Below are 23,335 nucleotides of genomic sequence, written 5' to 3' on the forward strand. Positions count from 1 at the left end.
CCAGAAATGGAGCACAAATTCTTGGAAGGGCTATACTACACAGCAATCTGCAATATTTTTCAGATAGTTTCATTAAAATAACTCCCAAAAGTACTAACACCGCAAACAGGAGGTCCAGTTCAATGACTGGAATTAGTCAGCTGTGAGACCGAGCAGACAGCAATAAAACATCTGTCAGTTAGAGACCAAACTGTAACTGTACAGTTGTTATGAAGGGGTGTGCAATGCTGTGAACATGTTAATTTCATATCTGTGAAATTGGGCATTTTGACATAGGAGCCTATGGGGACTGACACTTTTCGCGTCAGCCTCAAGTGGCCACCAGAGGAGCTGCAGTTTTCAGTTCTTCAACCCCAGATGCTGCTTGCAGGAGACAGAGTTAGAAATAGCATTAGCTGTTAACATCAACATCACTTGAGTACTTGGATCAGTTGTCATTCGCTGAAGATGCTGATACAGATGTGTCAGTTAATCTAGCGTTCAGGTAAATACATGCTCATACATCATCATATCTGTAGAAGGTGTTTGAGACTAGTGTTTACTAATTATCTGTCTTCATTATCTGTCTATTAAAGCAGTGATTTAAGGCTTTAATCCACAGAGCAGTTTTCTATGCAAATTCTATGAAGCTCAATGTGATCAATGCTCATAGCTCTGAGTGTAAAAACACCCTCAGCGTTCAACTTTTAGAATTTACGTAATGTCACTTCTTCCTCACAAACCAATCAGAGTCAAGAAGGGGCGGGAATTTTGACATCAGCATTTTAAATAATGGTAGAGGAGCTGTTTTTGTAAGATGGCAGTGCACAGAGTGTTTAAAAGCGGCACATGTGGACACAGACCCCGAAACTGTTTTGTGTCACTGCTCTCAGCTTCAACAAGTCACTCTCCATGCGCAGCACAGTCGACACTTCTCAGCAGTCTGATGTATACTACAGGGAAGCCATTATGAGTACTTAAATACACATTAAAAACAGGCTTTGTTGTAACATTTAAAAGCCAAGTGAATTGAGATGCCTAAATGGGTTTGGCAGTTGTTATTTGAGGTGCTGAAAGTTGGTCTTTTGTGTGTGGGTTTGGTCTCAGCATTACCTCGAAACTCTAACAGAGCTCACTATCTATCATGACCTCTAAAATGAGAAGCAGCGGCATAGCTCAAGGCAGAATAAATGGACTACATTATGACCAAAGCTTTGTCTAACTGTGCTTTTTTTATGGGAGTTTCATTTACTTTTGGGTTCTCTATTTCATCGCCTGTATCAGCTTAGAGAGCAATCTTGTCTTCTCTGCTTTTTCAAATCATGACAGCTATACTCTGCATATGTGTGGGTTTTCGATTTTTTTCCTAGTTTCTATCATTTTCTCCAATTTCACAAGGTGTCTATCTCCAGCTGTAAGTCACAGCTGCTTCTTTTCAGCTCTCGCAGCACACGAGGAGAGTAAAACACGCTGAGGTTATCGTTAGAGCAACAGTCAAAGGGCGATCGCTCACAGTCCTCCCCAGAGCAAAGCCCTGCTAGTATGTTGAAGTGTCCGGCCAAGCCAGAGGCACAGCCGTCAGGAACTGTTTCATGTGGAACGCACAAAATATTTGGACCACGTGCTCTTCCAGTGAAATAGACGGAGAGGAGAATCTAAATGAAAGCTGTGACCCCTACAATTCAATTGATTCCATTTGTACAGCAAAGAAACCTAGAAGCAAAATGATTCGAACACACTCACACATACAGTGAGAGAGATAAAATAATAGTAAAAAAGGTGCAATCAATAATCTGTGTGGGCGAGATAACAAAAAATCCTGAGGGCTTGAAATAAAAAGACAAGATGGCAAGCCAAGATACGACTGTACTGAATAACAATCTGCTGTACAGAGACGTGTAGATTTTATTCATTTATTCACCTCACATATGAATGGAGATGCTGATTAAGAGGAGAATAGATTGAAGATGTATTTGTGTTTTGATTGTAAGAAAGGCTTGGGTGAAACGTGGTGCAGCAGCAGAGGCATGAGCCAGCTAAAATGGTGCGTCTCAATTGATTTATGTACGGCGTTTAAAATTGTTAAATAAGTCCAGACAATAAAAGGTCAGGAAAATTCAACCCATGAGTAAAAAGAGAGAAACAAATAAGGCCTTTATTGAGGCATTAAGGGCAACACGAGCTTCACAAGTGGGCTGAAATCTCCTGCTCCAACTGACAAAAGTGGCCTTAAATACACACTAGATACAGGGCGGGGCATTGTGAGAGAACAGATCTGAGGCAAAAAGCATCCTCTTGATAAAGACGAATGCCTTCTTAGCCAGCCTGTTCATTAGCCTACAAAAATGGAAAGATCAAGTTTAACGGGAAATAGCTGGAAATCCGCAATTACTCTTGGTGGTTAAAGCGGGTGCCTGGAAACGCTTGACGATCGAACTGCCCTTTTGGCCTTAAATTTCATTTAAAGTGGCATTAAAAAGTCTTACATTGCTTGCTTATACCTGTAGACACCCTGATTACTTCAAGGCAGCACTCTGGGATGATGACAAATAAATGAGTTTGCCAAGTGTATTGTTATCCCTGATTATGTTGGTTGGAGCTGTAAACTTAGCCAAATCCAATAAAGAGCAGGAGAGAGGAACTAATCATACCATGACCTCGATTGCATCCAGGACCAACAGGCCTTTTTTTAATATAACCTCTGATCTCACAATGGACTTAGCTGAATAATGATTTGGAAGTGACAAGTGGCTCCTATTTAAGGCCGTAAGCTAATTAGATGTACACGGCAAAGAGTACAAAGTGCAGTACTGTTTATTCTTACTCCTTATTCTGTCAAGGTTTTAGTTCTGGAAAGAATTCAAACTGACAAACCCCACTAAATCCTTCCAATGTAACTCGAGCATGTGAAAGAGTCCAAAGCTTTGCTGATCACAGCTGTTTTCAAAGATGGCTTACAGTTTAGCTTATAAACATTAGACCACACTCATGTGTTGTGCTCATTTGCGTGCGTTGTTCAGGATTTTGAAGCCTTGTGTAATATTTACCATCGAAAATGTAGATTTGGCTTTTGTGTTTATACCTGTATTCATAATCACTTTATTTTAACATGAAAAATGTATCTCTCGTCTGATAATATCATAAACAATCCGATGCTGGGACGGCCATAGTTAGACTCACTTTCCTGTTTACGAGGGTCCTCTTTCTTTCTAGTATTTACATCAGGAGTGTAAATAAATTCCTGGAGTGGCCACTTTAGAATAGCGCCAAAAGCAAATCAGCACTCATAGACTTCCATTTTAAAGAGCCCACTTTTACAGTGTATAAAAGTATATTTAGAGCCTGGCCAAAGAATTGTTTTTTGGCCTCTGCAGCCTTCCTAAAACCATGTAGGGGAATTATTTTTATAACTCACCCTTCTAAAAGTTAAAGTTAGGGCTGTCGCCTCTTTGATTTATAGGCACACACAGAAACAAGCAGCAGTAGCTGATCCGTGCGACACATAAAATGAATTCTGTGTGGTACATCCTGTCAAAGGTGGCGGGTGAAATTAAAGTACTTTTAAGGCTGTTACGTAGTGCTAATGAGCAGGCATTGCTGTCTCTGTGTCGTACACACACATTTTTTTGGATGCAGGTCACCAAGCTTGCTTCCTTGTCAGCTGATAACTTAAAACATCACCTCATCCAAATATGGTTACTTTTGACTCCAAAACACCAACAATGCAGAGGTCAAAATTGTTAACATTTGGGCAGAAAAACCAGTGGTTCCATCTTTTCTATACAGTCTTTGGTTAAAATGCACTACTATGTGTGCTTTGACTCACAGTTTGCAGTTTACAATCTGCAGTTTGTGGATGGTCTGTTTAAGTCACTGCAGTTTGGTGCTTTGTTTTAGGTGTGCAAATTGTGTAATGCATCATTCAGTGGGCATTTGTCCATGCTGGTTTTATTGGTAATAGTGAATTAAAGTATGTTCACTCTGTTGTATTGGCGTTTACTATCACTTCATATGCAAGTTGTAACCACCGCATAGGAAGAGAGTTAAGCCTTTATTTTGTCTGATACTGTGCCAAAGATTTAGCTGTATTTATAGTCATTGTTAAATGTTTTTGGCCATGATAATTATGTAATGAAAATGTGATATTGCAACAGCCATACCTAACATAATAGTTATCAAGCAGAGCAAGACCAAGTGTACCAAAAATAAGACCGAGGCTTGTGAGGCTCTGAAGCTTTGGAGGATGCTTACACACTACGCTCGTTAGTGTGCCATGTGCACACGCATTTTCAGCATGGGTAGCCCCAGCAAGTAACAACCCCACAAATCTGGCAGTGTCAGCCCACAGTCGACCCGCACAGGATGACTTGTTTAATTTCGGTGACTGATTAGGTCTCTGCACAGTCTTTATGCTGTGCTGGACATCTGTTGTGATTTATGTGATATATGGCCATACAAAGCAAAACCTGTGAAATGTTAAACTATACACAGATGCAAGGTTTTGTATAATTACCATAGGACCTTGAATGTTTTATTCCCGTCTGGTTAGTGCACAGAGTCCGGCAGTCGGGGTGTGATTTAACCACCTTTAAAAAAAAAAAAGAAAAACAATCCTTCTTCAGACTCAGCCCACCCAGCTTTAAAGTCACAATCCATAGCATAGTCATTAAAATTGATTTTTCTGCTGTGTTTGCCTAATTAAAGTGACAAAACAATGGTTTTTCATAGTTATAATACTTTATTTTCTTTAGCTGAAGAAGGAACTGGGAATATATACTTACCGGCCACTTCATTGGGTACACCTCGTGAGACCTGGGTTCTGCTCCCTTTTGCCTTTAGAGCTGCCTTAATTCTTTATGACATATATTCGACAAGCATCACACAGTTGCTGCAGAGTACAGTGCCCTTTGTAACATTGCACATTATCTTTCATAAAGGGATGGACATGGTTAACAACAACTCTCTCCTGCTGTAGCTGACCTGCTTCAAGCTTTGACGTGTTGTTTGTCCAGAGATGTTCTTCTTCATAACTTGGTTTTGACAAGTGTTACTGTCGCCCTTCTATGTGTTTAGTCTGGTCTTTACCCCTGATATGAACAAGGCATTTACACCCAGAGACCTGAAGCTGGCTAGTTAGTTTATCTTTTTCAGACCATTTTCTGGTCTATAGATGGTTGTGCAGCAAAACCCCAGCAGATCAACAGTTTCTCAGATACACCATACCACATTCAAAGTCACTTAAATGAAGTTCAAATTGATGTTCAGTTTGAACTTCAACAGGTCGTCTTAGCCACATCTACAAGCCCAAATGCATTGAGTTTCTGCCATATGACTAGTAGATTAAGCATTTTTGTTAATGAGCAGTTGAACAGGTGTACCTAACAAAGTGGCCAGTGAATGTAAATATATTTAGTATATTTTCCAGTTGATTTGATCATTTTATTTAATGGTTGATGATTGTTGCTGTTAATGTAGAGCTCAGCTTTTAAATGTTTCCTTGTAACACTACAATACAGCCATGCCCTATCACACTGACATTTTTATTTATATCATAAAACACTCATTAAGTATTTATAGTCTGATGCATTTTGCCCTTTTTTGTTCACTGTGACTGTCAATGAACTTTAGTACTTTTTGGACAGATGTTGCTGATAAATGTTTCCCAGCTGCTGAAAGGGCACGGTCTGCCATTTCCTCTCTTGGATGGCTTTTAAAATGAAATATCTGCAGAAGTCGTAGAGCTTAGCAGCAATCAAAAACTGAGGGAGAATTTTGTTTATTCTTACTGTATGTGTACAGTACTGGTTAATTTAAAATCACTTTGTTTAAATTTGATTTAAATTAGGTCCAGTGGCAAAGTTGTTCTGATAGAGCACAGAAAAGACACACTGGGTATTTTGAAGTCGAGTAGCTTGCTTTCCCTTCCCTCTCCTTTATAACTTATACACCGCTCTGCATGTTTAAAGAATTATATCACTTGGGCTTAAACACCCATAAACTAGGAGCTTTGCTGATGTGACACACTTGTCACAATAAACTATCCATAAAAGGGAAAAGTTGCCCACGTTTCTTAATAGAGGTCAACCTTTATTAACATTTAGGTGTGTTGGTGTTAATGGTTACATTAATAATAAGCAATAAATCCAATCTCGTACACATTTTGCTATGTTAGGAAACAAAAATTTGTCCCAAATATGTGATCTAATTTTTGCAGTATGGAAATAAACTGATAAATTCAAACACATGGGCCGCCTAATATCCTTGCGAGCAGTCTGAGAACACAGCTTTAGGGTGTATACAGCTCATAAACAACAGAGTGTTGTTTTTAAAAGCCAAGATTGGGTATCCCAGGCCTCACCGGTGGTGGGTCCTTTCCTGCTGCACTAGAAGCGCTTTTCCTGGAAATAAATAGAAGTGGGTATTTAACATAAGCAGCAGTAACCATTTGTCTACAAAAGGAGTCATCAAAACAAAGTATAAGACAACAGACAAATAGTTGGCAAAACTTCATTTACTTCCAAGGTGCAAGGACTAAATAAAAGTCTGAAGAGGTATTTTTTCTACTACAGAAACTAGAAAAATGCAGACAAAACCACAACAACAAAGGGAAGGTGCTGGGTTGAGAACAATAGGGGGAAAAAAATCAACAGCTCACACACTGCAGGGCACAAGCTGTGCTTATTTATTGCACCATAAATAAAAGTGTAATATTTCGAGTACAGCTATTTGTACGTCCTCGATTTCTCTCTTTGCATTTTAAAGCAACGGCAAGTAAATGTAATGTGTGAGCCGGCTGCTTCGGCTGCCTTTTGTGCTTCTGCTGTAATTTATGATGTCAGCAGCCACACCAGCATAGCAATGTCACGAAAACTTAAATTTAGTGCTACTATTTATTACATTTACACAAAGAAGTGAAGGTTAGAAAGTTTGATCGCACCGCTCATCATCTTAAATAAACGAGGAACTCCCCTTGACATGATTTGCACATTTCAGTTTTGTGGCACTTCTATTTCATGCGTCACAGATAAAAGCACACCAACAAAAGAAAAAAAACACCTGGTTATAGCTCCTCCAGCAAGCCCCCTGTCTCCTCAGTCGTCTCACTGAGACTGAGATAGATTTCCAGGTCAGGGCAAGAGGATGGAGGAGATGAGGAGGCACAAATGGAAAAAAAGCACCAACTCAGATGAAATGCTAATCCTGTCTAGTCACATGGTTATTGTTTCTAATTTGAACATGAGGACTGAGATGTAACCAAATCTGTCTCTACATTTTCATTACAGTTAAAAAAAAAACAAAAAACAATTCTTATACCAATAAAAAAAATAAACAGGGTGAGTTTATTATAGTTTTTCTACCTTTTAAATAGTTTTCTGTAATATTTTTGTGAAGGTTACGAGCTGAAACACATTTGTCGAGCAATAAAACTGTTCTATATAAAGCGCGTGTTGCTGGATATTTTGACCTCTGAGGAGAAAAGCCTTCACAGGAGCCTGTTGACCACTCTTTGACTGACAGCTGATGTCTCGGCACTGCAGCGCAAAAACAGCAGAATGTCAGCTTAGGGCCAAAGATGTCACCCCTCACTGTAAGAAAAAAAATCTCACAGATGGGATTATCACTTCAAAAGCTTGGGTCTGATGAGTTGTTTTCAGGTTTGGTGATGGAGGCTTGTCAGATGCTGGGTTTGATGTAGCTTTGCAATGTGGAGCATAGCAGACAGGTGTGCTCTGCCCAGCAGCTGCTGGACTCCATCTGTCCATCAGGTCTGCAGGTTCAACAGTTTACTGTCCCTCCCACGTCCACAGCAGTGCTCTTCATTTTGCGAAGCTGCAGTCTTCATATTGTGCTGCACACAGAAGTGAACGGGAGCATTTCTTTTGGCTAAATAGGGCAAATCTACAACATTTCAATAAGAAGAGATGAGAAACTGAAGCCCCAATTTACAATTGAGCCAGATAACAGGAGAGTATTCTCACATGTTGCAGCTTAAACATAAATCTGTTATTTTCAGTGTCAGCAGTCCCTGAAGGGGGGATTATTGTTCCCCGTGTCTGCCAAGAGACAAAATACAAATGTGGAGTTCATTTCCAAAGTGCTATGTGTCTATTTTGGCTCATCGTCGATCGTTCATCATTCAATATCTCTACAATACAGTAGAAGAAACATGCAGTCCTTGTTTCAACCCACGACTAATTTTAAAGTACCTCCGTTTGAATTAATTTTATACTCCAAGTGTGGTGTGTGTTTCTCGCTAGTAGGATTTTTTTTTTCCGTTTGGGGAGGGAAAATAAGAGCTCATCAGATGGCTGCTGGTCCCTGAGATGGAAAACACTGAGAAACGGTGCCCTAGATAACAAGTCAGTCCAGCCCCTTTTGCCAAACTGCAGGAGCACTGAAGTATCAAACAGCAATCAAAAGCACAGCCTGTTTTCTGCTCAGGGAGGTACTGTAGTGTGATTTGGGAGGAAATTCAAGGAGTTGCTTGCGCAAGACCCAGACTGGCATGGGAATCTAAGCAGGTTGCATCTCCACAGTCACAAATACACACACTTTCATGCACTGCAACCTTTGACCCACGTTCTATTTCCCCCCACTGTTTGATAAGCTGCAGTTGTCAACTATGATCAAAACCAAGCCACCCTGCATCTCAAACCCGTGCCTTCCTTCTCACTAAAGTCTTCAAAGCATCTTGACTGCCATATGATATATTTAAATATACAAACATATTCTATATGCATCTCTGCAGCACACATCTCACCCTGATCATCCAGAGATAAACAGGTAAAGCGTCGCTTTCGTGCTGCCAAAGAGAAAGATCAGATTCCTGCTGCAGACACCCACACTTAAGCTGCAATGCAGATATTTTTGTATAGCTTTTACAGTCAAAATGAGTTGAGGTTAAATAAGAGAGAGAAGATAAAACTAAAGTAATAGTAAACATTTAATGAAAGACAAAACACTGGAGTGAGGATGGAAGTCTGGAGCTGAAGTTTGAGATATTACTGATCCTGTCCGCCTCAGCCTGAGGCAGGTCGAGGGCCCAGATAGCAAAAACACAGTAACCTTTTAGTCTCTTCACTCAAAATATACCAAAAGGGCCACCTGCCTGAGGATGTGATCCCGCACATGGCCTTACAGGAAAAAAAAACAATTCGAGATTTGGCTCAAGGTCATAACTTGCAATACTGCACAGGTCATTTGGCAGTTACTTTAAAAAAATCCACATAACAGAGATCAGCTGCCAGATGGAAGTAGTTTCTCTGCAAGGGTTTAATTTTTTGGACTGTGTATAAAAGATGGGGATGGTTTCCAGATCAAAGAAGTGCATCCAGTGAGGCCCTTAAACCAGCATTACCTTTAATGACCAGCAGGGGGCGCCTCTTGTGGTTGCGAAAAGTTCAATTTATCATAAAAATGGTAAATGGCCTGTATTTGTATAGCGCTTTACTTGGTCCCTAAGGACCCCAAAGCGCTTTACACATTCAGTCATCCACCCATTCACACACTGGTAACGGCAAGCTACATTGTAGCCACAGCCGCCCTGGGGCGCACTGACAGAGGCGAGGCTGCTGGACACTGGCGCCACCGGGCCCTCTGACCACCACCAGTAGGCAACGGGTGAAGTGTCTTGCCCAAGGACACAACGACCGAGACTGTTGGAGCCGGGGCTCGAACCAGCAACCTTCCGATTACAAGACGAACTCCCAACTCTTGAGCCACGATCACCCCCAAAAAAGCACAAAAAACACTTTTCTTGCCAAAACGAATGATGTCATAGACTGTGACATCATTTACATTTGGTTAGATACTGAGATGGTAAAGGTAGTCCCGGGTAGCTCTCCAGAGTCTTCCCTTTATTTATTACATATCCTAAAATGTCATGGATGCCAATTACCACTTGACTGGTCAGCAGTAAATAAATGTAAACTTGTAATACAGATTTTTATCTGAATTTATTTTCACAGATGAAGAATGATGTAATGATGATATTACTCGTTGTGTTTTGGTGGTTTGGTAGTTTGCATTGGATAGTGGTAAGATTACACACCTTTGGAGAGGGAGTCGCAAGTTTGATTCCTGCCCGCTATCCAGTAAGGGTCCTGGCCCCATGACCCGTGACCCCCCCATGCTAAAACCAAGCCCTGGAATGGCGCGGCTACGTCTGCAGCCTGTCCGCAGCTCGGACACAAGCATTTCACTACATGTTGTACTCTGTATGATTGTGTATGTGACAAAGAAAGCTTGTTTGTTTGTTTGTTTTCTAAAATGTGCCAAAAATGTACATCAGAGAATAAAAACATAAGCAGTACAAGTTAATTGTTTTTTAAGGGAAGTGGGAATTATTTTTATTTTTGATGAATCATTGCTTGTTTTAATAATCTGTTAATTAAATGAAGTGTAAGGTGAATTTCTTTTACAGTGAAGCAGTCACAGGAAAACAACATGTGTTGTCTGTTCTCTGCTGCAGGTGAATGCTACCTGATGGAGTGGTCAGACTGGAGCTCGTGCGTCAACATCTGCGCCAAAGAGGCCGGTGTCGACTTTGCCTCGGTTCAGGTCCGCTCACGAGCCGTGCTGGCCCAGGAGCCTGAAAACCTGCAGCTCTGTCCTGACCAGGAGTGGGAGTCTCAGCCCTGCACAGGTGGAGAACACTTTGAAAAACATGACGGCTTCAACCTCTCCTGGCCAGAAAGTTTGACAAATTAACAGAAGCAAAGTCTATTTGAACAGTGAACTTTCTATGAATACAAATTAGCTTGCTGCAGCCCAGCAGCTCCAAACTTTGATGCATTTATTCCTTCTATTTATCCGCATATTCGTAATATTTACGGTGAGGGTAAACTGAAGTCAGTCTCGGGGTGTGATAGGTTGAAGGCAGTGGAGAGCACGTCAGTGCATCAGGGGGTTAACGCAGAAAGACACTTTCAGAGTCATACCCGCAGGCTGTTTAGGTTTCTATCTCTCTGAATTTGGACTGTCAGAGGAAAGTGGAACACCAAAAGAAACCTACTGAACAACAACATGCTGACATTGTGGGGAAGAGAAATCTGACACAGGAGTCACATAGATTTTCCTTCCTGGGAGGCATCAGTGCTAACCAGTGGGCTGCTTCCCTATCATGTCCGATACACAATCGAGAAGAAAAAGACACTAACTGCTACTGTTTGTCTTTCCCGTTATGCCGGGTCAATTGGCGCTCTCCCAGATGGGATTTCTCAAGTCAGATTTTCAAACGTTTGAAACCCAGATGCTCGTTTACAGTAGTGATCTCTGCGACTCCCTCTGCTACATTAATCACCCATTAGATGCAGCGCAGGTTGTGAATCACTACGACAAAACTCAACACACAGTGTACTGTAATTCCCCCTCACCTCCCTCGTTACTGTACACAGCCCCACAGCAGTCTTCGCTAGCATGACCTGGTTTCACAGCTTCACTCAAGGCAAGGGGGGGAGGAGTGGCCCAGCCAAGACTAGTGGAGGCGGAGGAGGAAGGGAGAGTGGAGGCAGGGAAGGAGAAGGCGGTGATAGAGAAAGAGAGGCTGGGGATGGAGGGACGGGAAGGTTTGATGTGAGGCTCCGGGCTTGAGAAAAACAAAAACAACACTGTTGTTCTGCAGTTAAAGTCATTCTGTTTTACAGTATAGTGATTCTTACTGAGCGTTGTGTCTTCAGTATGCACAGAATGACAGAATGACCAGCAGTTTTACTTCAATGCAATAATCATAATAATCTGAAGAACAAAAACAAGAAAGAAGCTGCTCGCTGCTTTTCAGCAGCTCCAGAGACATAAAAGCAAAACCTTAATGAAACACTAGTCCCTCCATTTGTAGGCATTTAAATTTGAAATTTGCAACTTGAATCTGAATTTATAACCAGGTTAAAATCAGAGTTGATATTGGAGTAACATTTATTCCCCAGGAAACCAGAAACATGTGAGACTCATCAACACGTTCATTATGTTAAAAACTATTAGAAGGAATTTCTTCACACACCGTGGATTCATTGATCACTCGTCAAAGGTCATTCTCATCTCGCAAAATTCACTTTTGGCTGTAGCTCAAGAATTCATCATCTCATTAAGCTGGTAAAATTTTTCATTTGTTCATTTTGGGCATGTTAGTTTAATAGGTGATTCTAAATTGGCTGCAGTGCCAATGCCTGGCTTTATATCTCTGGTATTCTTGGTGTACCAGAGATAGAAAGTATCCGTATCCGTGATGGACCAGCGACCTGTCCAGAGTGCAACCCTCTTCCAAAGTCACAGGGATAGACTCCGGCTCACCATGATCCTAGCTGGATACGCAGTTATGGATGGATAAATAGGCAACAATAATCTTGGATGCTCACTGTGCACACTGTGGTGATATAGATTTTTTTTGTGCTGCCTGATTGAACACGTGTATGAGAGATTTTGTGGCCGTTGCAGCTTTTTTGCAGAAACATCCATATTTGCAACATTTTTCTGCTTAAGCATCCAAACAAACATTTTTTATGTTTGTTAAATCCCACAAAGTCCTCATTACAAATTTAAGTTTGGACAAGTTTAAAAGATTAAAATCTCAGTAAGTAAATGGAGTGCATAATGGTTTAAGACACCTACGAGCATTTTTAGACACGTTAGACTTTATTTCAGTGCTACCCTGTGAGATTCAAAACAAAAAGTACTTTCAAAACAGGTCTATCACCACCAGCTGATTGATTCAGTTTGTACATCAAAAACTGTTTAGGTACATTAAGGGAAAAGGTCACATTTGGGTTCAAATGTGCCAAAGTTAATCCTGCACAACGAAATGTTATCTCATTATGAAATGTGTTATTTACAAAGCTATAATTATATCACTAAAGATAAAACAAAGTAACAAATTCTAACATTAGCAATAATTAGTGTAAAATATTCATCCATTTTTTTGTTCTGCTTGTCCAATTCAGGGTAGCAGAGGGGTGCTGGAGCCTATCGTTTCATTATTAGAAGTAAAAAAAAGTTCTATGAACACAAAAATCCATTTATTAAAAATGAATGGTTGTTAAAAAGTGTTACCAGATTTTATACGGTCCACAACCAGCAAGCTTGAAAGATGGCTCTGTGGTTTTGCGGTTAAGACATTTGCACTGCACAGTAAAGAGTCTGATTCAAGAGTGGGAGGAGACCACAAACCCAGTTTCAGGATGTCACAAGACGGTACTCCAAGTGATGTCGCCAACCCTGAATAAGTGGGAGGGTGTAAATCTGTGCCAAATCAAGTATGTGGATCTATCTGCTTTAGTGACCTGCTGGGAATTAAGGGAGCAGCCGAAAGCGCACCCCAGCAAACCTGAATGACATTAACTTCCCCTCTTATTAGTGACCATAGTGCCGTGATTTTGGCAGGTACAGACAGCACCTCGCTTAGCGGCTTAGCAGCCACTGTAGAGTGAATGTGTGCAATAGGCACAGTTTGATATAAAAGTGATTGAAAATGCAGTCAGTTTAAAAAGCTTGAATATAATTACTCTTTTTTTTTTCCAGTTAATATGGTTGAAAATCATCCATCGCCTTTCTCAGCTCTTACAGATATTCTCATATCTGGGAGTACTACTGACATTATTTCTGCCTCCAGAAAAAAAGGAGAAAAAAAAGGATGAAAAAAAACTTCTGCGCTTCTCCTGAGAAATGTTTCTGTGGTAGTACAACTCCAGTCTGCTCATAAAAGATGGTGGGAAGTGCCAGCCGAAGTGAGTGATTCAATGATAACTTAACACGTTTGAAAAATGACTTCAGCTCTAGCGGAGCAAGGAAGAAAGAGAGAAATGAGAAGAGTAAAGTACATAAAAGGTGAAGTCCTCTCAGCCGCAGAGGATTCATCCCGTATGGCGGCAGATAGAGGCGTACCACTGACGGGAGCAGTGATACTGTACCCACGTCTGTGGAGAATAGCTCTGTCTTTTGTTCAAGGTTGAATTGTTCATTTACTCTCGCTGAATTGGCTGGACTGATGATTGGTTACACAGGACTCCGCAGGGAAATACAGTCATTTACTGCACTGATGGAGATATTGATAAAGTCATAATAGCACTGATAAAAAGTCATTAAGCAAAAGCTCTTACTGAAGATTAAAACATTGAACTGGACCCTTTTGAGATGACATGGTCATATTATGTGTCAGCAGCCTATTATACAACCACAACTTAGCAGCTGCTTTATTAATCTGGTGTCTCTCATATGATTAATGGTCACCACTGCCTGACTCAGTACAGCCTTCCCAGTTGTTGACTGTTTTTGTGTTTTGCTTTCAGGAGGTGAATGCTACGAGTACAAATGGTTCAGCAGCATTGGCCCAAATTCCAGCCGGCCTTTGATCTGGTGTCAGCGCTCAGATGGACTCAATGTCACTGGTAAGGAACTTCAGAAAAGCTGCTCCAGACATTTGTTTCACACAGTTGCTGCTGTGAGCGCAGCAGCAATGACCCCCACCCGCTGTTTGAACCCCATTTTTTAAAAGGGGCAGACAATCAGAAGAAAGCTGACAGCTTGTTTTAGAAATAATAACTTAAAAAAGTCAAAACATAATAAACCCCACAGATTTAGCTGACCTGATGGATGGAGGACTGTTTAAGAGTTGCAACCTCAAAAGTGTGCTCACCTTGGGATTAAAATGAGAACATTAAAGGTTTGATTTTTGCTTAAGATGAAAGAAACAAGACCGAATGCAAAATTCAAATGGTCAAAGATAATACCAAGGTTTGTTTTGTTTTAGCAGAAGATTTGACATTTCTGATGAGCAGACCGATCACATGATTGACCTCATTCAACAAGCTCAGTTATGCTAGCACTGAGATGGAGGAATTCTGAAAACATTAGTAAATATTAGTATGTTTTGAATAAGTACGAGCATCAAATCATTCACTGAGGTAGACGAGGCTGCTGAGGTTGTTAGTCTCAACAGAGAAGCACATCTGTGTATCATCAGCGTAGCAGTGACAAGTAGATGGCTTTGAAGCTCTTTGAAGCGGTATGGGAGAAATAAGCATTATTATGACCTGTCTGGGAGAAATAAGCATTATTATGACGTGTCAGTCATGTGAAAAAATGTTCTAGTATAAAATAAAAATATGGATGGAGTGGGGGAAAAATCATAATAGGTCTACTTTGAGTCTGGAGGTCTGCAGCAGTTGCTGAAGGTTCAATTGCTTCTCTTTTTTTGTCATATTTTTTCACCTTTTGTCTTTAGTTTTTGGAGTCTCTGCAACTAATGATCATATTTATCATTATTTGTTCTGATGATTTTATTATCAAGTGTTTTTTTATAGCATAAAACCTAAAAAAACTAACTGCAACTTCTCAAGTGCCGATGTTGTTATATTTAAATTGTTTGATTATAACTTCCTGGATGTATTCTTATTAAATGACAAATTCACGTCTATAAATAAAATGAAAAAACCCATTAAAATTACATTATGTTTGAGCTTAAGAAATCAAACTGTTGTCAAGGGATTGCAAGCACGCTTTAGTCTTCTTTAAAGGGGTCTCGAGCTAGAAAAGATCAGAAAACACTGTCCTACAGTAGTGTGAATAATAAATAGGGCAGCTGAATTTTTCTTTAAAGTGAGAAACTGGAGGTTGCAGCCGCTCTTAAGCTCAACTCTAAGCCTAAACCATTGGTGGCAATTTTATGTAGGAGGTAAAATTTATACAAAATGTCAGAAATATAACTGAAGAAAAAAAACTAGGCGCTTATTTCTATATTGATCTAAGGTGGTGGGCGATGGCAAGCCAGTACAGCTTTTCATCTCCGTTTAACACATCAACACATAAAATTGTTTTTAAAATAAACCTGGAAACATTGGATTTACTGAGTTATTATTGCAGATGAAAGTACATGCTGTGAAATAACCCCAAGTGTTAAGTTTTAAACATGGAGACGAACCGATTATGCTCACGTGATCGTATTTTAAAAAATGTACTCAATCTCATGCTGTTGTCTCTTTCACAGGAGGTTGTCCTCCAATGAACCCTCCAGAGGACAACAGCTCCTGTGACCCGCCCTGCCTCATGCCAAAGTCTTTCTGCAGCGAGGTGAGTGGATTTTATCTTCATATCACAATAAACTCAAAAATAAAAGAGCAATTTTCCTAAACCCTAAAGCACAGCTTCCCTGGATGAATGGTAGTCTGTGCAAACACTGTGACACACTGAATTGAATTTGAATGCAGCAGGGAATAAAATGATAGCAGCAGGAAGATGTAAAACCCATTGCTCCACAGTGTCTTTCAACTGCACTTCATCAAAATCATGTAAATAAGTTTTTGTCTCACAGACACGGCAGCTGGCAAATCACAGAGTGATCCATTTTCCAGGCTTGAATAGCTTTTAGAAACAACTCTTGACCTAGCAATGAAGGCAGGTTACCAGCTGTAGTAGCTCGTAGAGCCAGCCGCCTTACGTAACCGCTGAATAATCGGGTCAAAACGATCGGATGAGAAGCAGGGTCAGGACTTCTGAGGTCACCCATTCAATCCCCAGACGAGGATGAAAAACCTGCACTCACACAGTTTATTAGGTACACTCAGCTAAAACCTAATGCAGTGTAAGACAACAGTCGTACAGTAAATCCTCTCTTCATCGCGGTGATAATGTTCAGTTTTGCAGACAGGTGTTTATGGTCACTCTGAAGGTTTGTTGTGCTGTGGGATTGGATTACATAACACTGTTAGGTGTTTCTTATATTTTTGTAACCCTGTTAATATGAGTGAGGGCATACTAAATACCAAAAACACCTCTGTGTGTGATGAAGGCAGTTCAGTGGTGTAACAAACTGCAGCGTCCAAGACAACGATGAAATTACACCTCGACAAAATATCTGACCAGCCAAGTGAAAGACTGTGTTCACACTAGGCTTGGTTGCCTTGCACCCCTTCCCCACTTTCCTGCTGGCCTGCGCTCACACTGCGCTTAACGATCCGAGCCCTGAGTACACTTCAGTCTGTCCAAGCATCTCAAACTTCATGATTTTTACGTGGCCATACTGGAGCTGCTCTGGAATTGGTGAGAAACTGTCCTCTCACATACATTATTACTTAAGGCGAATTTCACAGACCCAGCAGTTGTTGAGAAATCATCGGACTTCCACACTTGGCTGACCGCACTAGGTGTGCAAGTGTCTGACCTCACTGTGGCCTGACCCACCTCTTCAAGCAGGGCATGCTACAGTACCGTACGCACCAGTTACACTAGTCAAATAAAACTGGACTTTGAGGGTCAAACATAGTCAAGTGTTACACAGTTTGACACCATAAATATCAGAAAACAGTCCAGAGTAAGCAAAATCTAATGGCAGTTAAACTTTGTCTGTACACAAATCACAGGTATATTTAAGAGGAATTAATCACAGCCTTCACAGCTTATTTCAAATGCCACTGTGCATACCATTGCACACACATGATGTTAGCTACACCTGGCAACGTAACCTAACATTAGCAGTGACGGCAGCAGCCTTCTTTCCTTCCACACGTCTATGCACAAGACATTTATGCATTGCCAGTTTGCTCAGCACAGCTCACATACAAATGCTCAGTTTTGACATTATAATACTGAGCTCTGCAGGTTTTCTCTTTCTCTACTTTGTGTGCATTAATAAAAAACATGAATAACTACAGTAGATTAACAGAGCAGTATTTCTGTTGCTGACAAGTGAGGGCAGCAACATTTAATTGTCTAGCTGGCGAATCATGCACATCCACAGTACAAGTTTAAATCTTGTTAATAAGTTGGTGACAGCTGGAGAAATCAGTTAGGAGCCCTCGCTATTTACCACATTTAAAATGCCTTTGAGCAAGGCATTAAAATAGTGTTTATTGAACCTTCTGACATTTTAAATTAAATATTAATTTGCATATGAGATTCTTAATTGTTGTCATATTTGCTACATCTGTCTTTTTTTTAAATTATTGCTTAAAAGTGAATTGTGCAATTTATTAAGATTTTTCCGGGGAGGGGGATTAGCACTGATGATGTAGAAGCTCTCAAAAAGTAATGTATCAAATATGATACACTTGGATTTAAGGGGTTAATGCCCAACCTTGGGTGATACTTGTGACTGTAAGTGTTTCGGTGAACATACAGCATGTGATTCTGGGTGCAAAGCAATGCTTAAATGGTCCTCCATCTGCAGTACAGGCTATTATTGTTCCTGCTGAATTGGAAACAGGCATTAGCAGAAAATACGGTATATGGGAATGAGGCTACAGCAGGTCAGAAACAGCTCTGAAATGGTTCGATTTGTCTGGAAGCTTGTGCTTTTATCTTGATTGACTGTAAATGAATGAGAAATGTCAACACATGGTGGCCTCAGTGCAGCAGTTAAACCTGTCTTCAAACAGTAACAGGTCGGCCATGCTGCCATACCAGTCAGGACTCTTCTGAACACTCCTCATGAATTAATTCACTTTCAGGTTAGCTTGTTTAACATCCCTCCAAGCTCTGTACTGTCACTCCAGTTTAAATCATATATGAATCTGCGCTGCCCCCTGCAGGCTGGTATTTGCTTGTGCGAGGAGGGCTTCACAGAAGTGCTGTCATCCACTGGGCAGCTGGACCAGTGTGCCCCCATCCCCATCCTGGAGATCCCCACAGCAGGGGACAAGAAAGGGGATGTGAAGACCAGTCGTGCCATTAACCCCACACTGCCCACCACCATCCAGCCCGGACGCAACGGGCGGACTTGGTACCTCCAGCCCTATGGACCAGGTCAGACCATCACACACTGATCACACCTTATGCAGATTCATATCACTGTTTACCAAACTACAGGTTATCGTCAGTGTTAAGAAACATCACAAATGCAAGGAGAATACAATTGTTTTGCTGCTGTCAAGTGAAAACCTTTAAAAGGCATCTCCAATGCTCATTCGCACCTCTATATTGTATTTCTTGGACTCTACTAGAGTAATTTTGTATGTTTCACAGGTCAAAATAATCCGTATTTATCTCATACATGGCCTCTGTCTAGCCCCTCAGTTCATCCGCCGTCTTAAAACAACCTTTTTGGTTCCTCTTTTGAGGCCACCTGCACTTTCAGCCAGTTTTCCTCTGATTGACAGCTTCTCACAAACATCTAAACAGCAGATGTCTGAGGCTGCTGTGCTCACAGCCAGAGCTGGTTTTAATAATGAAAACTCCCCCCATCTTTGACATCATACAGTGATATGACAGAAAATAAGAAAAACCATAACAGCCCCCCCATTTAATCTTTTAAATGCCATGTGTTGGAACTACTTAAAGTGCTCCTTTACAAGCTTTTCTTTCTATAGAAAAGCGAATGTAGGCACAACAATCGCATCCTTTCCAAAGCAAGCCTTCACTTACAGTGATGGTAGACATGTATCTGTAAAGTAAAGAATGTGCAGAGAATAATAAAAACTCCTATATTTCAAGTTTCTGCAAGTGTGGCTGAAGGGAAAAGATTCCCGAGTCCAGCGTCTGACTTTTTCCAACCTACAGAGCTCCACATAATCCTTGAAGTGAAGTTAAGACATAAAGCTGAGAGGTTTTCACATGACAACAGCAGGACGTGCTTTACTTTCAGTATGTTTGGGGCGGATTTAGTGTTGACAGTGCTGAATTAATGTTAGCTTGTACTTGCAGCTCTGTATGAAATAAAACTGACATATGTAATATTCCACGAGTCCTTTCGGACGCACTGATGAAGCTTTCCTACCTGCTCTTGAATTCCGCTACATTAACGTTTGAGAGTGGCGTCTGCACGGAGCGTTGTGACTGATGATGCATGCGAGAACCATTTAGGATGCGAGAGCGCAGAACAGATTGAGTTAAAGTGTGTCAGGAGCAAACACTTCCACATCCACAAACCATCACTTACAGTAACCTTTGCATTGTTTATCTTCCATATGCATGCTTGTTTTGCAATACAATGCTTGCTGTTATACTTCACTACAGTAAGATATAAATAAAGATGCAACTAGATTATATAGCTTGTGATTTGCAGTGTGATTGTGTTGCATGAATCAGGTCAACTTTGGGAACAAGAGAAAAGCACTTGGGCATGTTTGAGAAATCTACGCTTTAACATTTTCTGCAAGTACCGCATACTTACTGAGTACACACAGAGTACTTACAGGGTACTAATGACATTGCATAAACATGACTGTAAGCTGGAAAAAGAAAAGAATGATGAGTACGTGTTTGACAGTTATAATGCCCCACTGCGTCACTGATTTGTCCTGTATGTGCCAGCTTCGGTTTTCTGGTCTGACGTCAGAGTTGTGCTCGTCTAAGGAGCTTGGAAAGAAAACGACTGGACTTCTTGAAGTTTTAACAAAATGTAATCTGACAAAATATCTGTTATTCTAAATGAAATGACTAAACTGGCTAAAAATAATTTCTTACAGTGCTGAGATGTATTTTGGCTCCAGCTCTGTTTGTGACATTGTCTCTATAAAGGAAAAATTCAGATTTCATTTAAGATTTCTGTCTATTTAAGTCCATTTCTTATTGGTTTACATTTGCACCAGTCCTAGTGTCTCTGCAGTGAGGTAGTTTTGTACTCTAAACCATTCTGGAGGCTGGATACCCCCTGCAGAGTTAATAAATTACCACTCCATTATTTCTGACACATTCTACTAATTATAAAAAAAAATAAGAAACAACATGTTTACATGACTGCGAGTGACAGTAGTTCGGGAAATGGACACTAGTACACTTTGCAGTCTGTAAGCAATGATCACAGATCACTTGTGTGAAATCAGCCCCTGGCCCATTTAACCGTCAGGCTCTGGCTCTTCGCTGCCCATCTGACAAAAGCTGCTGCACCCTGAGAAAATACACAGAGCACCATTTATGGATAACAACATGCTCCGCTGGTTTCTCATTCCCGGTATTTTTTGCCTTGTTTTCTTCCACTATGCCCACAGTTAAGTATCTGACTCTTAGGATATTACACTGTAAACCACAAGCTATGTGATTTATTTATTTATTGTTATTAGAGGGATGCACTGATCCAATACTTGAATCGGAAGTTATATCAGTCCAATCCTAATTCAAAAAGCGGGATCAGGTATTGTTGACAGTGGGTCAGTCTGTTCAATAACTCTGTGTTTGTCTGCAATTACTACACCACACATCAGCAGCTGTTAGCAGGAGAGCTACAACAGTAACAGCAAAGCATCACCAGTTTAGACATATTTCACCTCAAACTGTGGTTGAGTGATTTCACACGACTGAAAAGCTCCAACATCAACAATGCTTTCTGTATTATCTTCTCATTGGCAACCTTTTATTACTAATACAATAATATAACACAGTGTGGTAAAGTCGACTACTATTAGTTCACTTGTTAAGTTAAGGAGGCAAGGCTGAGATGGTTTGGACAGAGGAGGGATAGTTGATATACTGGACAAAAGGTTTTGAAGATAGAGCTGCCAGGCAGGAGGAGAAAAGGAAGAACATAGAGAAGATTCATGGATGTAGTGAGAGAGGAGACGCAGGGCTGCTGTGACAGAAAAGGATGCGAAGGAGAGGGCGAGATGGAGACAGATGATCCACTGTGGAGACCTCTAAAGGAAGCAGCAAAAAGAAGTAGTAGTTGTCAGCTCTACTCCACTCAGGATGCTCGTGTTTGTATGTGAGGTGATGCACTCACATCAGAGCTGGGAAGGCAGAAGCTGGTGCAGCTGTAAATCACAGCAATATACAGTAATGACTCTCACAGTGAGCTGAAGGGAGACTAGTGCATGATGAATAAAAGTATATTATTTTTTTATTTAGGCTATTAAATTAAATTAAATTTCCTTACACATAAAAGAATGAGTCCAGGTCTCGTCCTCAGAGTGAGGAATATAGCTTATTAATTTGTCACAGGATCAATACTGTTTTGGCAGATACTCTGAGCCGGTGTCTCTCTATCATATTGGAACTGGAAAAGGTTGGATCAGTGTGTCCCTAATTGTTATAAAGTACTGCAGAAATCTTCACAGAGTCCTTTTAATGGCTTCTGGTACCATGTCAAAGTGTAAACAGACAAACTGACGAGCTTCCTCCTCCACAGATGGGAAGCTGAAGATGTGGGTGTATGGTGTAGCAGCTGGAGCCTTTGTGCTCCTCATATTCATAGTGTCTATGATATACCTAGCTTGGTGAGTTGATGAGTTTAATCTTCCCTATAATCATCCTCCTCATCCTCATTCATGAAACTATTAACATTTTTTACCCCCCACCCACTCTGAGTTCAAGAGTCCCCTCCCTCACATCATTCTTGTTTTTGGTTTTGGGGGTTTTTTTGTCTTTACTTCTTTTGCTTGCTTCATGCCCTTCCCATGTGAGAGCAGCAGCTACTGTGCTAAGGTGCATCGCTCACTTAAGGCCCAAGAGTCTGATGCCAATGGGACGGCAGTGTGGATGGGCCAAAATGCACATGAGATGACTTACACCTGCCCTGATTGCCAAGACCTAGCTCAAAGCAGCAGCAGCTAAAGAGGATGTGGAGGGTTCACTCCCACCCCGACACACCCGACACACCCTTCAGTATAAGTACCTGCAAGTCCCTGAGCTTTCCCTGTGACCTTTGTCAAGGTGTCACATGTCCTGCCTGACTGGCTCAGTGAAGGTGGTGGTCCAGGTGAGGGCAAACCACCCAGAATGTGTTTCTCTCAGTTCTCGTAGAGAGCTTTAGAGCTCTTAGACACACTGATGTTAAGTCACCCTGACCTTTTCTCTACCCACTGCCTCATTTTAATTATAATCACGCACTCCAAGTAAATCTACACACATCACAAATCCAATTTATAATTACAGCTGATTGCAAACCATAGTGTTTCTCTAAATGATATATGACAGAGCCCACGTGATGTCAACCATTTGTTTAGGACAAGAGAAAGAGTCCACGAAACATTGGTGTTTGATTACAGGTTACCCTGTTGTATGCTGTAAAGTAAGCCCACTATCGCCATATGACATCACTTTTTTAGTAACAAAGTATGTAACATATGTAACAACCTAATGACTTCCTGTTCAATGATGAAGCTTATACTTATCAGGTCCAGCTAATCTCAAATAGCGAAGAGATATTAAACATGAATCCCAAAAGACAGTTCGAGAGTAAAGAGGTTAAATAAGAACTTGAAACCACTTCTGTGTCTGTACACTCAACAAAAAGTAAGAGCCAGGAGGCAGTCAGCTTAGACTGAAAAACTGCAGAGAAAAGGTCAACTCTGACCAAAGTTCAGAAGTACAGCTACCACCCACAGACTTGGTGTAGACGGGCGTAGCTTGTAGGTCAAAAGAGTGAAGTGATGGTGTAAGTGCCTTAAGCCTGCGTTCTTTCTAACAGCTAGCAGGAGGCGACTCCTCTGATTGTACA

The 23,335-nt window shown here is 40.9% G+C and overlaps 1 protein-coding gene and 1 long non-coding RNA gene across 6 annotated transcripts in view; one reads left to right on the forward strand and one right to left on the reverse strand.

The window, feature by feature from the left end:
- Window positions 1–23,335, forward strand: part of thsd7ab (thrombospondin, type I, domain containing 7Ab) — a 189,115-nt gene that overhangs the window by 160,196 nt on the left and 5,584 nt on the right. For 2 of the 5 annotated variants that reach the window (XR_003222220.1, XR_003222219.1), the window contains 6 exons: window positions 10,451–10,624; window positions 14,259–14,357; window positions 15,956–16,038; window positions 18,495–18,708; window positions 22,025–22,112; window positions 22,305–22,594. Coding sequence is in view for 3 of the 5 variants with exons in the window: in XM_005455115.2 (XP_005455172.1) it covers window positions 10,451–10,624; window positions 14,259–14,357; window positions 15,956–16,038; window positions 18,495–18,708; window positions 22,025–22,112 (658 nt within the window). In the remaining 2 variants the exon portion in view is untranslated. The remainder of the gene's footprint in view (window positions 1–10,450; window positions 10,625–14,258; window positions 14,358–15,955; window positions 16,039–18,494; window positions 18,709–22,024; window positions 22,113–22,304; window positions 22,595–23,335) is intronic. The other 3 variants (XM_005455115.2, XM_005455114.2, XM_005455116.2) reach the window with 2 other exon arrangements.
- Window positions 4,493–23,335, reverse strand: part of LOC102081983 (uncharacterized) — a 58,351-nt gene continuing 39,508 nt past the window's right edge. The window contains exons 2-3 of the long non-coding RNA XR_266577.3: window positions 6,338–6,377; window positions 4,493–4,565 (exon numbers count right to left, since the gene is read on the reverse strand). This is a non-coding gene — a long non-coding RNA (uncharacterized LOC102081983). The remainder of the gene's footprint in view (window positions 4,566–6,337; window positions 6,378–23,335) is intronic.

This window comes from Oreochromis niloticus, linkage group LG11 (genome assembly GCF_001858045.2).
Source record: "Oreochromis niloticus isolate F11D_XX linkage group LG11, O_niloticus_UMD_NMBU, whole genome shotgun sequence".
Lineage (NCBI taxonomy): Eukaryota > Metazoa > Chordata > Actinopteri > Cichliformes > Cichlidae > Oreochromis > Oreochromis niloticus.